The 15,219-nt window shown below is 42.0% G+C and overlaps 2 protein-coding genes across 4 annotated transcripts in view; both read right to left on the reverse strand.

Annotated features, from left to right (window-relative positions):
* Positions 1-105: 105 nt before the first annotated feature.
* On the reverse strand, positions 106-4,576 carry efhc1 (EF-hand domain (C-terminal) containing 1). The gene is made up of 10 exons (XM_040126190.1): positions 4,397-4,576; positions 3,550-3,771; positions 3,160-3,447; positions 2,849-2,998; positions 2,212-2,398; positions 1,451-1,677; positions 1,202-1,342; positions 755-968; positions 359-511; positions 106-208 (listed from the first exon to the last, which is right to left on the reverse strand). Exons 1-10 carry the CDS (start codon positions 4,460-4,462, stop codon positions 180-182), a joined length of 1,677 nt encoding a protein of 558 aa, XP_039982124.1. The 5' UTR covers positions 4,463-4,576; the 3' UTR covers positions 106-179.
* A 691-nt stretch (positions 4,577-5,267) lies between these two features.
* Positions 5,268-15,219, reverse strand: part of LOC120789274 (protein eva-1 homolog A) — a 78,010-nt gene continuing 68,058 nt past the window's right edge. For all 3 annotated transcript variants that reach the window (XM_040125891.1, XM_040125890.1, XM_040125892.1), the window contains 3 exons: positions 12,436-12,570; positions 8,982-9,161; positions 5,268-7,351 (listed from right to left, as the gene is read on the reverse strand). In XM_040125891.1, the coding sequence (XP_039981825.1) occupies positions 6,972-7,351; positions 8,982-9,161; positions 12,436-12,570 (695 nt within the window). In that variant the 3' untranslated portion in view covers positions 5,268-6,971. The remainder of the gene's footprint in view (positions 7,352-8,981; positions 9,162-12,435; positions 12,571-15,219) is intronic.

A 15,219-nucleotide genomic window follows, 5' to 3' on the forward strand; every position in this document is an offset into this window, starting at 1 on the left:
GTATTTTAAAGTTAACCACGCCAACAGCAACAAGTGGTTGTATTTTATAAATTTGCATAAGTTGTCAGATTTCATTAGACAAATTACCTTTTTATTGTGGAAGTGTTCTGCAAAGGCTTTGATTCAACCTCGATTTATTGAGCAGAGAACAACACTTGGTAATGTAGCCTTCCCTGGCCTCATGAAGATGGCTCTGCGACTTCATCACCTGATAAAGGAAGAGACAAGTTTGGGCTCAAATTGCTGTATATTGTATTAGCCCAATAAAAAAAATAAAAAAAAAAGTGACACCTACTGGAAAAAAAAGTCAAATTGACAGACAATTCAGGGGAGAGATGTTTAGCTGACAGTATTTTACCGTTTTGGTCACCTGGCTGGTTACTTGCTGACCCCACACCCAGTTTCTGCCGCAAAGAATCCAGCGTCTGCGAAGGGATCTGGCTTGAGTTGGACTCCAGATATGCAAGCACATAGTGGTCAGCATTGGTCAACACAAAGCGGTGGCTGAAAACTAAAGCAACAGACATGAGATGTAGGAGAAAAAAGCTGAGTTTTTATGTTTTGGTAAGGATCAATCTTCTGGAAAATACAGGCTAATGTGTCCAGAAAGACTTATTATATAGTACTGTAGTAACACAAGCTACACATCACTGTTTTTTTGGGGGAAAATATGCAGTAGCATCTCATAAGATTATTTTTGAAAAAACCCACACTCAATAACGCTCTAATCAGTTTAGGCCGCTTAGAACCTCACCCTCCACGGTGGCTCCAATAGCAAAGTCTGCAGGAGAGTAGAACTCAGGATTTTCCACTGCAGAGCCTGGCTTGGGGATGCGCGTCTTTTCGAGGAACTTGCCACCGATGATACCAGAGTTGCGAGTGGGCTTTTCAAAAATGCCGATCATGTCATTGGACAGGAAGTAGGAAAGAATGAAACGTCGGCCTTCATCTTCAGGATTCTGGGAGTCCTGGAATGTCAGTGACATAAGAAAGCTTCAACGAGCAGAGAAGTCGTTTGTTGTGTTGTCAGTGGCTTTGAATTTTGTCTTGTCAAGTAATAAAATGTGTTTCCTGGGTTACACTATCATTTTTTGACTCCTTGGTTGGACCATAGATTACAATGTAAAAATGACCTGCAGGGGTGACTTGTAACTACATAGTCAAAGAAGCAGCACAAATACATTCTCAAGTGTTGTCTCACCAGCCTGGCACTATAGCGCAAAACTTTGTGGTCGTTCTCCAGCATCTTTAGCACATTCTTTTTGGGAGGCTCAGGAATTAGAGACAAGCAATTTTGGAGGGAATCTTCAAGTGAACCAAAGCCATTGTACGGAGGAACCTCCTGTAAATATGGACAACGTGGACATGTGACACAGGTAGCCACAGGCAATGCAGATTACATAGTCTTCAGTTAGGTAAAAGAAAAGACAGATGAAAAACAGTTTCTCACCTTCTTCTTGTCCTGAAAAATGTCAACCTTCTTTGGTACTTCAACTGGTTTCATCTCCACGTCAGGGTGGTTCTTCTGGAAATACGCTTTAGTGAAGCTATCACAGTCATACAGCAAAAAACGACGGCCCAGCAGCTTCATCGTTTGACCCACCTGGAAGTCTTTGGGTGAGTAGTACTCTTCCACTTCCTCTTCTGAGATCTCCAGCACACAGCTGGGGAAGGTTTCTGGAAAGAAATAAGAAGAGCATAGTTATGTAGAGATTAAATAAGAAAATGCCACCATATGATCACTGTGCTGTGATATTTATTGTTATTTACTAGATTTTTTTGTTTTTAAATCTCTTTGATGTTGTCTCATGTGGAAAATCCTGCGTATTTAATGGTCCTAATTTTGCATGTCTTTTTCTGTGTATCTATTGGGAAGCACATTGCGTTTCCTCTATTCGTATGAAGTATGTTATATGAATCAAGTTTTATTATTATTATATCACCATTGTGTTATATGATTATTGTGTAGTGCATAAATTAGTTGAAAAAATATTAAAACCAATTTTAAAATGCAGAGCAATTGTTTTTATAATGTAAATTCTTAAATAAGCAAACCTCTAAAGGTCTGCACTTTCTATGACATGACTAGATACATAAAGGCACCTAATGAGAGCAACTGCCTAGGCACTGCTTCACTGCCCTGTATCAGGTCATAGAGAAATTAAACATAATGAAATGTATTTATTAAAGTGACATGGCGTTGCATCTTACGTGGTTTGAATTTTTTGGGCAGCCTCTGTCTGCGCATCAGGACAGGGAAGGGATCCCGACCGCTGTTGGGTTCGTGGACCTCTCTGACCTCCACAGTGTCGTCCACCAGGTAATACTGGATGGTAACAGGCTTAGTTTCCCCGTACAGAGAGTCGGCATAATCCCACAGGGCAAAGAAACGCAGCACCTGACCATGACCATGAAGAAGTTAAGAGCCTGAAACTAGTACTGATATGCAAAATATTTTCCTGCAGTTGACTTTATTTATAACTGATACAGGTTCAATATTTAGATGCAGAAATGTAAACTATAAAAATATTAGATAACATGGTTTTAGTTAAACTAGGTGACCAAGTTGTTGTCACTGATAATACTCATAATAAAAGGCATAATACTCACATTGGTAGTGCTATTATGATTGGTCTCTTAATCCATATTGACATTAAAAGATTTTTCATTCTTCTAACTGCAGTCTTCATCATGGCTGGTATAAAAACTACACAAGCAGATCATTTTTGCTCTCTAAAGACTTTGGATAGGAGATGTCGCTGTTCTCTTGCTTCTCTGTTGATCGCTGCCCAGATTAGGGTTTGTAATGGTTACCCCGTGAGTTAGGCATGGAGGGAAGTTCCTTTACCTTGCGGTCCATGGTGAGAAACTGGCGCATGCGGTCGAATTCAGAGGGCGTTTTGTAGTAAGGCTGCGGGATTTCGCGACGTTTGCTGTAAGGATCCACTGGCGTCGGCTCAGGGTCGTTCAGAACCATGCCCTCACTTTCCATGAATCCCTGTGTACAGTGAATGAGAAATAAACACAGACAGAGAGTATTATTCAATTATTATTATTCAACAACTGACAGGGAACATATACTCATTTTTGTGCCAGCCACACACAGACAATATTAACAATACTGAAAAGAGAGAGCAATCATACTGGTGAGTATTGTACCTTTGTAAAAACATCACAATGTGTGATGTGGTACTTGACCCCATACACCTCCAGGTCCATGCCAAGGTTGAGGTCTTTCCACTGGTAATGCTCTCCACGTTCGTTCTTGGGCAGACGCTGCCGCTTAATCCGTTTTCCCTGCGGTATCCCAGAGTTCTCCACCATGGGCTCAATGATGCACATACTGTCATCCTCTAGGTAGTAGTAAATTACCACAGGGCGCACGCGGTACGCCTCTTCAGGGGAATACAAGATATCCTCCTCAAAGTATGCATAGAAGCGCAGCACCTACATGACAAGAGGGTGGTGCAGAACAGACAAGCAAGGAATCAATAGGACAGTTGACTGGACGGCAACGTCAAGCACTTACACTTCGAGGTGCTACTGTACCTTCTTGTCAAGGGCCACGTGAGCTGGAATGAAGTCTTCAGACAGGCCCTCGTCAAGGGAGCCATGAGTAATGTCCGGTGTATCAAAGGACAACTCACTGATCTCCTGCTGGAGCAACTGCTCCGATAAAAGAGGATCCTGTCCAATGGCAACAGCGGGGCGATGGGGCAGAGCATAGCCATTCTTGTAGTCCAGTGTCTGGGGCCGATGGAAGGATGACTTCTGCAGAGAAAGCTCATTGAAGAGGGTTTAAGTTAGATCTGGTAAATCACAATTGAAATATAAGTTCAAGAATTGAAGTAAATTCAAGGTCAATTATTACGTGAGCCTATTGTCACGATACACACAACACAATACTGTACTACAGAAACTGCTTTATGAGATATAACCTAGATTTGGACAGAATAATAGCAACAGAAGTACATGTTAATTCAGTACAACATTGGAATAAATTCTCTCTGAATCAGCCTCTGAATGTTAGTTAGCGTTGCTACTTGTCCACACCTCAACGGAGAATTTTATCTCGCTGATTTTTAATTGAAAAATGAATTGCAGATTTTAAATCAAGCCACTAATGTCCCTCTGCTTTGGCAACAGTCCGCAGCCGGAGCCTTGATCAGGCCTGAACAGCACTGTCGAAACGGCGACCCAGTTATTGGACGTAAAAACTGGAGGAATGCAGGAATGACATTTGCAGCACAGAGAGAGGACAGCAAATCTTCTCGAGAATAACCAAAGTTTCGCTGTAAGTCAAACGTTAAAGCCTTACGTTAGGTTAACTTAAGAAAATCCCAAATTATCCTGGCTAGTTTTACGGTTAACTTTAACTGACTCGCTACCACCTTACCGTTACATCCCGAAAAGTGTATCCTGGCAAAAATGGCAGTCCATGGCTATTCCAGTTCCAAGACATTGCTCGACTCGAATTTTTCTCCCCCTGGTTTCCTCGGCTCTACGAGCTGTTAAACAGTATTATTATTATTTTTTTCTTAATTTGTGGATATAACTGGCTTTTCTTGCTGTGTAAAGCTACAGGACTGCCCCGCCGCGGTAAGTTTATGGTATCCATGGAAACAGCACACAGGGAAAAAAAAAAAAAAAAAAAAAACAGAACAAAAAACAAAAAAAGTAAACTAATATTTCTGAAAACTACATGTTATCTCGCGGAAATTATGAAATAAAGTAGTGTCCAGATTGGTAAGAAATTAATACCGTTAAAAATTCTAAAATAACAAAAAGTAAAATAGCCTACATGCCCTCTTCAATTCTCTATAATATTAATTTGTGTTTATTCAGTCAAGCCTATAACTGCTGGAGTCCATCAAAGGAGACGGGTCTTTAAATGAGTTGCTACAGCTATAAATAGCTCTTGGCTGGGTAACTTTTATCCGTGCGATTTACACAGGCTGTAGAGCCCTACGTTTACCACCAGGGGGCGATCGACGCCAATGGATATCCTTGACAGAAATGCCCGGTGGCCACCACGTCTGTACAATCAGTTCACGATTGCCTGGTTGTACTGTGTGTTTACTCGCCATATTTGCATTAATACAATTATTGCTAGATTTGAGCAGTTCACTTCAGGCACTGTGCATAGTGGGACGGGAATACAGGCACTCCGCCCATTTTAATTTTCATTTCAGAAAGAATTGTGACATAATTTAAAAAAAATTAAAAAAAGCAGTAGAGAGGTTGTTTTTGAACACAGTTTATTCCAAGCACAAGCACAGGAGTCATATTTTGGTCTCACTTTACCAGCTATTGGCACATTTTAATCCCATCCAAATTTAAACACAAGAACTGTCCTTATAAAAACTGTGTAGAGTTTTTACGTGGATGACCCTAATATGTCCTGTGTACTCTCAATTAAACTCTCAGTCGGGAAAATACCAAGCCTTTTTTTTTTTTTTTAATGAAAACTATAATTATTTCTATGCTTGAATCCAGGGCAGCACAAACAGAACTGGATTGACAATAGCTTATATTATTAAACTGGCAAAGTGATTTAAGAGAAGCCATTTTTCCATGTTCGCCGCGAACATGTTTTGCAGTGCTTGTTTCTTCTTCAGATAGGCACGAGCAGCGATGACCACAAGCATCTGTTGAGCACTGGTATCATGGAACGAAGGGCACGGCTGACGCAAGACCTGAAATCTGCAATTTTTCTATGAGTGGGGACCAGAGAAATTGTTTGTAACAAATTCACTTGTACAAAAATTGGCATAATCTTATTAACGTACATTTACATCTGGTGAGATTGCAAGTGCAATGTTTGACAGAGACATTCAGGCTTTACACATGCTCCACTTCAGCAAAGCAGCAGTATTGGTAAAAGGGAATATATATATGATAAGATAAATTTGGTATTTCCAATTAATAAATTATTTGACCTGCTATTGGGTGATACACCAGCTGCACTCTTGAAAAACAGTGATTTAATAGCTAGAAAAGGCACTGCACTGTGAATTAAACATACTGTATCAAAAATAAGTTTAAATCACCGACGCCTCTTTGAGGCTCTTTATACGATATTTCAAATTCTTTTCTTTAAATGCTGACATAGCTGTTTAAATGGGCTGATCCCCTTCTTAGGAAGCAAATACATCAACCAAACACAGAAACACTAGGATTGCATCCCTGAGGTGCCAGACAACCTTCGCCAAGTATAAAAATAGCTCATAATAAACCATACATGAGAACAAAAGTACACAACATCAATAAACTATTAAATATTATAAAATATATTTCATATGGGTTGAGATGATTTCCCCTCAAAAAATATCTTTTGGTTTTATAAAGTTCAAAAGGCAGCATGGTTATTCACTGTGGAAAGATTGTCTTACATTGTCCCATCGTCAGGTACGATGCTTTCTGCTGCCCCCCTCCGTAAAGTCCACACTTGAATATCGGAGCGTCCTGAGCATAAAGCTCCAAGTGTCACAGTCTCTGGCAGCCGCCCAGCGTTCTCTATATAACAGACCCATCTGAGGCCCCGGTCCTTCAGTCACCATGTAGTCTCTGCAGGCCAGTGTGTGTCTAAGGCAGCTAACCCATAAATCCTCACTTCAAAAAGGCCTGCTGAGGTCATGGGCAAGGCGGTCGAGCCTTTCACCCCTCTCTTCCAGCAGAAAGAAGCGGCTAAGAGGTGAGCTTGCAATTCAGTGAGCTTCTTCTCTTACTAAATGGGGTATAGCTTATGATACCCAGAGGGACATGCCAAACACCGGAGAGGGAAGGTCTTCTTTCCAAGTCTGCAGGACCTTCTACTGTTCTTGTCCACTGTGTGAGTCCACAGTTGCAGTTGCATGCTTGCTTATCAAGCTTCGTCATGGCCTCGTCCCTTGCCCGTTCCAACCCAAGTGCGTCCTAAAATGTGTTCAAGTCAAGTAAGCATTCTGTAAAAAAAAGCCTCTTAGCAGTCCTCAGTAATACCGATTGAGGCTCCGTGTCCCAGGGATGTCCGGTTGCCCGTTCATCCAGATCTCTCGGATGATTCGCTCCCTCTCCTCGAGCCTCTGCGCTCTTTCTAGCTCTTCTGCCGATGTGAACACATTCATGTTAAGCGTGCGCTCAAATCGCCGGTGGCGCCGCGCCGACAGGTCCGAGGTGGTGTCCCAGTCCGAGTCCGAGTCGCTGGAGTCGGAGGACGAGTCGGCAGGGCGCGCTCGTTTCTTGGCGGGAGGCCGCTGGCGGGGCTTGCAGTCAGTGCGACAGGAGATCTGGACCACCAGGGCAAAGAGTGTGAGGAAGAGGCCCAAACACACGCCGCAGACAAAGAAGAGCGCTGCTCTCTCTGGGTGGTCTGTTATGGGGAAAAAAGAGAAGCAGAACAAGAAAATGAGAGAGGGAAATTCTACATCTAGTTGATTTCTTGCAGAAAAAAAATCAAACATTTAATTGGATCTTTCTGGCTGATGTTGGGTTTCTTTTTTATTCTCCTCTGACCTGTTCAGTCAGCTCTGTTACAGAATATTTCACTTGACGTCTCACTCACTGCAATGAACATTAGCTGCAGACTTACATCTCATATGACTCACTTCCCTGGCTTGGTCTCTTGGTTTGGTCATGATGTCTCACAAACTCTGCTAACCCTGTTATTTTTCTGTACGTCTCCTTCCCCTCTTCTACAAAAACACATCTCTGCATGTTGTCGGTTGATGTTAACCACCTCAAGCTCAAGGCGGAAAACACTGAGCTGCTTCTCTTCTTCTCAGTCTTTCGTCACCGTCATTAACCAAAGTCTCACCTGTTCCATCCATCTACGACTTTGGGGTGGTCCTAAGAGGCCTGCTTCGCGGCCATTGCTCCATCCGGCAGATGCTCTCTCTCTCTCTCTCTCTATCAGAGCCTTTTTAAAGAATGAATCTAAGCAGCTCCGGGTCCAAGCTCTTGTTATTTTAAGGTTTGATTAATGGAAGTCTTTGTTTCCTGTTTCCATGCGTACGTGGACTCTTATACCATTATAGCTCATCCAGACTGTAGCAGTCCTGCCCGTCCTCAGCCTTTCTAAGTTCTCCCATGTTACAACCCTCCTATCCACCCTGCACTGGCTCTCACTGGTTGCTCCCGTTCAATTCAACCGCAACACCCTCCGTGGCTTCACACTATCATCCGGCCACACACTGTGGTTTTTCTTAAACAGGTCACACTGCACTCATTTGCACTGGTCTAACATTCCTCACTACAACATATGCTGCAAATAAATGTAGCTCATAAAATGTTATGGCACCTTACAAACGTGAGAAAACTTTTTAAGAATTTCAAAGCGGCGAAAGCCGAGTAAATATTCTAGCCAAAGTACAGTGTATGGCTTTTATGTTTATTTACCTGTTTATACTATGAATTTCATTTCACTGAGTCACAGACTGGGAGGTAATAGAACAGGTAATAATCTCCCATCTTCTGCTTCAGCACCTGGCTAGAGCAGGTGACTGACAATGTGTTTAGCGCACGCCCGTGTGTGTGTGTGTGTGTGTGTGTGTGTGTGTGTGTGTGTGTGTGTGTGTGTGTGTGTGTGTGTGTGTGTGTGTGTGTGTGTGTGTGCAGCCGTTATCTTGCTCAACATCTGCATTCCTCTGGCCCACATTTACCCACGTCTCAGTCCCAGGAAAAAGGAAACGGGGGATTTTACCCAAATGAAAGCGTACCACACTCATGTCCCGCACGTGGAACCATGCACTCAAACGTCACTGACTTCACTGACTTCACTGGCCAAGTAGCAATCACTAAGTGATACTGCTCTGGAGCATTTAGATCCAGCACCACTCTTGACTAATGACGATGATAACGTAACACTGGATCCCTGTAGTGGAATTTCACCTTTTTCCAAAGGAGGCCGGATTTTAGGTTATGGTCTCTCACTTACCTGCCATCAGAGTCTTTTGACGTGTTATGTCATGTGTAACACAAGATGAAAATGAATGTTTCCCTACCTGATATGTAGGTGTAGGCTGCCAGTGCATTGCTGATGAGGGCCATGTTAACACTATATGTGGAATTGATGATGGGATTCATGCCACTGGGCCGCAGTGGATTTTCTCCTCCTCCTCCTCCTCTTTCGGCTTCTGAAGACTTCTCCTCGTTGGGGTTTGTCTCTCTAATCTTCTTCTTATCTGCGAAACAGACAACAGAGCAGGGAAGTTCAGTTTAACGGCACAAAGCAGACTATATTCTAAGACGAAAGTGGGTAGTTGATTAAACATCTGAATTCTTTCTTTAGACAAAGATGTTTTTGAAAAGTCCTGTTTTTCAGATAGAAGATGAATAAACCCTCAGATCAGTATCTGTGGCCCCACATGAAATGACACGGTGTGTTTTGAACTACGTGCACAGTCAGAGTTTGATGATGCTGCTTTGGTCATTTACAGTAAAGGAGAGTGTATTGTCTCTGAGGTATTGTGGCGACAGAATTCAGACCCCTGAGTCATCCTAAGGAGGTTTACTATTTAAGGAGATATGCTTCTGTAAAGAACATGCATCACACATAACGAAACACACATGTTCACAGTAGGTTGTGTGATTCAGAAGATATCACAACATCTGCTTGTGTCATAGTCATTCTGACTCAGGTCTTTAAGAAACACAGAACCACATGGGAAAAGTTTGTACTTTAGCAACATTTCATAAGCTCCCCCCGAAACCTCAGAAAACAATCTATTTATAGATAGGAATGACTGTTTCCTCCTCTGGACTTTCATCACAGCACGACGTGGCCTTGTTTTGTGTATGAAGGACTTGATGAGTTGAGTTGGGAGAACAAAGAGGCACAGAGTGATTTAATTACTTAGATTCATAAGAGAAATCGCCTCCAGTTAACCTGCCAAAGTTGTTTGGGAGGAGTTTTGTAAGCCCTGTAACTTCAGCTCTATGAATGAGGAATGCCTCTTTGTAAAAAAAAAAAAAAAACAACCCCTAAGCTAAGGCAGCCAAAATAAAAAGCAGCATTCAATTCAGTGACCTGAGACTTAAGGATCTGTGTGTGCATGTGTCTGTGCATAGTCATATTTCCATGCTTTGGTGAACTGTCACACATACCAGTTTCCTCTAAGGTGTGTCAGGCCGTCTTTATCTGATAGATGCAGTTTAGCCTGGAAATGCTCACTGAGGAGGTAAATGTTTCCACCTGGACCCACTGCTGTGGTGCGCACATCAACTAACGTTCAGCCACAATCCCTCTTACCGTAACACACATAGAAATAGCCCAACAAATCCTCAACAGAAAACACTTACAGTGCTAGGAAATACAAAATAATGGAACTACAGTCACTGCTCTTTCTATAAAATACTTTGGACATGATCAATCCAGGTGAAATCATTTTTAATAATCCAATTACTCATTCTTTATTTTAAATTATAATAATTCAGTGACATTTTAACAATGATAATTACTACATCTGTGTTGATACCCTTTTTATGGAAAAAATAATCTGCCTCATACAGAGTAAAACGCAGTATTTGATATTTGCCAGTATTTGCATTGGAGGTTTGTTAAGAATAGACATAAGAGGAACTGGTTAAAGCCGGCATTATGATTGAAGGGACAAAAAGCAGGACTTCACTGAAAGAGAATTCCAGGGAAAAGACAACACCGTAGTGGTCAAACGATCTCTGGGAACTGCAGTGCAGAAGCACCACAGTAATAAGCAGTAAGGACCAAATACGGACTCAATAAAAAGTCAGAATTGTGTGGTTTACAACTTTAACCTCTTTAACCTCTCTAGCAACTCGCAACTAGAAAATTCCATTTGATAAAATGATGCCATCATAAAAGCCATGGCATCTTGGGGCAAAATACTTCACTCAAAGCAAGCATAACATGCCCATAAATAGACACGCTGAGAAATGCGAGAAAGTTGAGTGAAAAGAAAAGAGAAAATCAAGAGTTTAAGAAAGTAGGAGTATAAGGGAAAGGCACAGAAAGTTTAATGTTTATAGAAGGAATTTTAAGCCCTGTGACAACATTTTGGGAATTTCACTTCCTTGCTGGGAGTTGGAGGAGAAGATAGATACCACTCTCATGTCTATATAGTACATATGAAGCCACAGCTAGTAGCCGTTTACTTTAGCTTAGCATAAAGACTGGAAAAAGGAGGAAACAGCTGGCCTGGCTAATTCCAAAGTTAACAAAATCGACCTACCGGCACCTCTAAAACCCACTAATTGAAACGTTACATCTTGTTTGTTGAATATGTACAAAAACTTAAGTGTAAAAATGAAAAGTTGTGGTTTTACTGGGGGTTATGTTCAGAACTATTTCTTGACATTTCTCGACTTCCTGGGGTCTCGTGATGACAACATGTCCTTCTGAGAGAGCCAGTCCAGATGTTTCCCCCTGTTTTCTGTCTTTGTGCTGAGCTAATTGGCTGTTGCCTTCATATTTATTGCACAGATACAAGACTCGCATCAATCTTTTCATCTAACACTGGGCAAGAAAGCCGATATTTGACAAAATGCCCAAGTAGTCCTTTAAGAAGTACAGGATGTTTAGAAATCGGTAATCCAACAGTTTTGTACACTGATAACAGTTTGGTCAATCGGAAAGATTTAATTTGTTTCTTTATGTTTAGGCTTCTTTATGCTTTGCGCAGCTGAAAATGAACAAAGAGTATTGAGACAAATGAAATGAGAAGAGCAGGACACGTGTATTTACAGTGAAACGCACCTTGTTCCGCCTTCATATTCCTCCTTCATCTCCCTTATTCATATGTTTCATCCCCTATCTCTGAATCAGCGATGGAAACGGGTTTTTCCAGATGAGCTGTAGGCGAAGTGTATGAAACCTGCGCGAGGAGGTGAAGCCATTCATGCGCTTTTGAACTGTCAACACTACAGCACACATCTCCTGCCTGCTCCCTCTCTTAACTCCTCATTCATTCGTCTATCCTCCTAATCAGTACAGTGCCGGTAGCTGAGCAGAGTAATTAGTGTGCTGGACGCAGGCCACCATCCCTCATGAATAAAGCTTTGTTTAAGTTTCCTTCCTTGCTGGAATCTCCCCCTTTTTCATTCTTTCATTTCATTGTTCTTAGTCTGTCTTCTCCCTCTTTCTCTCTCTGGGAGTTTGACATTATAACAGAATGATTTAGACTGTGGTCACATGTAAGTGCAATCATTGGTTCTTGGAAGTGTAGCAGTATATTTTCAGAACCAGTGATCATAAATGGTCCAAACCAACGGCTCTGCTAAGATACATATGGAAGCAGTTGAACTCGTGTGACATCAAAATATACGAACATTTATGCCCTGACTTCATACCTGATCCTAAAGTTCCTCTTGGTGCTTGGGAGGCCTTTTGACTGTTTACTGTTAACTGCTCCCCATGGGAGGCTGTGAGTGTGTGTCTGTGTGTGAGAGGGAATAAGCCTGTGTGTTTGTCATGTGGCTCACCTGGAACAGTGTCAGGGCTCTTGACTGAGCTCCCCTCCGGAGGGCTGTCTCCCACTATGTTGGGGTCATGGGCGCTGGGTGGTGGGGAGAACACTGTCGGTCTGGGGCCCTGCTCCTGGAGCAACTTCTTTGGGACTTTAAAGAGAAAAATAGGTGGAGAAAAATGGATAGAGGATAATCAGTATAAGTAAGAAATTGCTGTACATCAATATTTTACAGGCTGCATTCTTCTATGTTTTTGACCATTATTGTTTTAGAATTCTAATTTATTTAATACATTTTTTAAACCTGCAATAATGGATTTTTTTGCAACTTGGGGGCGGCTGAAATAGGCTGTAAGCACAACACTGACATATTATCACCTTTTAAGATGCAACCATTTTTTCTAAGCAAGTACAGCAGGTATTCACTGGAACCAGTGGATTTTTGCTTGGAAAATTACTTGAACGTTAAATTGACTATCAAAATTTTTGCTGAATTATTTTCTGTTGATCAACCATTCAATTAATGGACTAATCGTGTCAGCTCTATTCTGCACTTTACTTTCACTGTAGGTACAAAATACGGTGAGAATCAACATAGTTTGCATTATTTTTGTATTATTTCGAAAATTTAAGGTTTTACATAACTCCAATGTTTTTAAAGACCTCTTTTTCTTTTTCCGCAAGATTATTAAGTCCCGTTGACTGTCTCAATGATTAAACTGTCACAATTGTACAATCAATTGTAATTGATTCTTAGTGGCTTCTTCTCCCTTGAGTGCACGTAGCTGTAACAAGAGTCGACATTTTATATGAGATTCTGTTAATGGCGATTAAGAGTCATGTTAAAGGCTAAAATGAAAGCAGAAATACTTAAACACGGAGTAGACTTTGATAGAGGAGAAAGGAGCTATGAGGGGGGACAGTCGTGGACAGCATCACAGCCACGATACACACACTCCTCCTGACCTTGCACTCTACTTCCCGAAAGTTAAGCTGCCCCCACCTCATCCCCCAGCCTCACGGTGTCCTGTGAGTCAGAGAGAGTCTGCACTCCTTCCCCCAGACACAAACCCACAATGCAGTGGGCTATACATTCCGGGCCGCTCACATGTGGTTTTGGAGGCCGGGGCCATGCTCCAGTCAGTATGTTTGTCTTCCCTGTTAGATGGGGTGGTGATTTACAGCTCAACAGCTGACTGTCTGTCTAGCTGTGTGCCTGTCTGCCATTCGCGCATTTTCATTGCTCTGGACAAACAAACAGGCCATGAAGAAAAATCTGCTGTCTGGCTTTGCTGACATCAGTAATGCTAATGGGCAAATTGCGACTTGTCATTTGAGGTACAAATGGGCCATTTGTTTAAAGGGCGATGAATAAATACACTGATCTAATTTCCAGAGATGGACTTTGGCAGTGGTCCAGCAGCCAATCCAAGTGCAGGAAGAAGCAGAGTAGACCTCACAGAGCTCCCCCTCCACTGGATACTACTTATGTCTTGGACACATCGCAAGTTTTTTTTCAATTGTAAGCAATGATGAAAAGAACCTTTAACTACTGGCATTTACAAGTTTGCAATCCCAAGTGCTCAGTTTTATTTCATTTTCACCTTTAGTAGACAGTCTACAGTCGGAGATTGACGGGAAATATTGGTAGGGGGACTGTCCCTGGCCAAACTGGCAATGTCGCAGTTTCATGATGTGCATGCTGCACTATTGGTCCGCCGCGTCACTGGCTGTGGTACTTGCGGAGGCACATACCTAAAGATGAGGAATTGATGGCTGCCGTTTATGACACACCTGCATCTATAATCCATGACGCGCTCAGAATGCAGTTTTTGTGATATTCTGATACAACAGGGGAAATGGGAGTCATACGGTATAGCTTAGCTTGTAGCAGTTGTGATTTTTTTCTGTGATTTGCACCAAAAAAAGCAACCCCCCCACCACAAACACACACACACACACACACACAGAAACGCGGTATTCGTGGCAAGATGGAGAATGGATTTCTTTACAGTGAGCTGCTTATTCAACAGAAAGAGTTGAAAGTTAATAGTCTGGTTAAACTTATAAAAATAGATTTGACAAATGCAGGTGCAGGAAAGTTTTATATCAGTACTTACACGCTCACAAAACTGACATCAAGTTCAGTACATATTTCTTCAGCCAGTAAAAACTTTACAGCCTCAAATCTCGGCTACTGCTACTGAAACTTTCTGTTGGGGTTTGACTATTTGACAAGTGCACACCAGAGGATTATAGAATGACTGGCCCCAAAGTACGGTGTTTGATTTAATTGTGACATTGCCAACTGGGATTGTATGAAAGAGATTTGAATCCTTCACTAACTCATGCAAGGATTACAGAACAATTGCAGCTGCAGCTCCAGTGCTACTCTGTACTACCGAGATTGATGCCTTGCAGAGGCAGACAGTAGTACTCTCTAACTTATTATGTGACACATTGCATATTGTCATCTTAACAGGGAGAGCTATGTACATGTAAGAGGAGAATTTCTGATGCTATCTTACGGCAGAAAAGCGGAGCCAATCAGCAAAGCTGGTTTACCTAATCTGACAGACTTCAAAGAGCTTCGCTGACTCTCATTCCTGGCTTTGCTTTTCTATTTGCCATGAGCAAAACGTCAGGAGGTTGATGCCAGACTAATACGAGTAGTAAATGATTTCTGGTCTTTATTTCCATCTGCTTAGACGGGTTCACCTTACTGCATCGGGGGAATTTACATTTAAATACGGTTCTATAGTTGCATCATGTCATGTGGCAAACCGCACCAATCTGTCAA

This window comes from Xiphias gladius, chromosome 4 (assembly GCF_016859285.1).
Source record: "Xiphias gladius isolate SHS-SW01 ecotype Sanya breed wild chromosome 4, ASM1685928v1, whole genome shotgun sequence".
NCBI classification, from domain to species: domain Eukaryota; kingdom Metazoa; phylum Chordata; class Actinopteri; order Istiophoriformes; family Xiphiidae; genus Xiphias; species Xiphias gladius.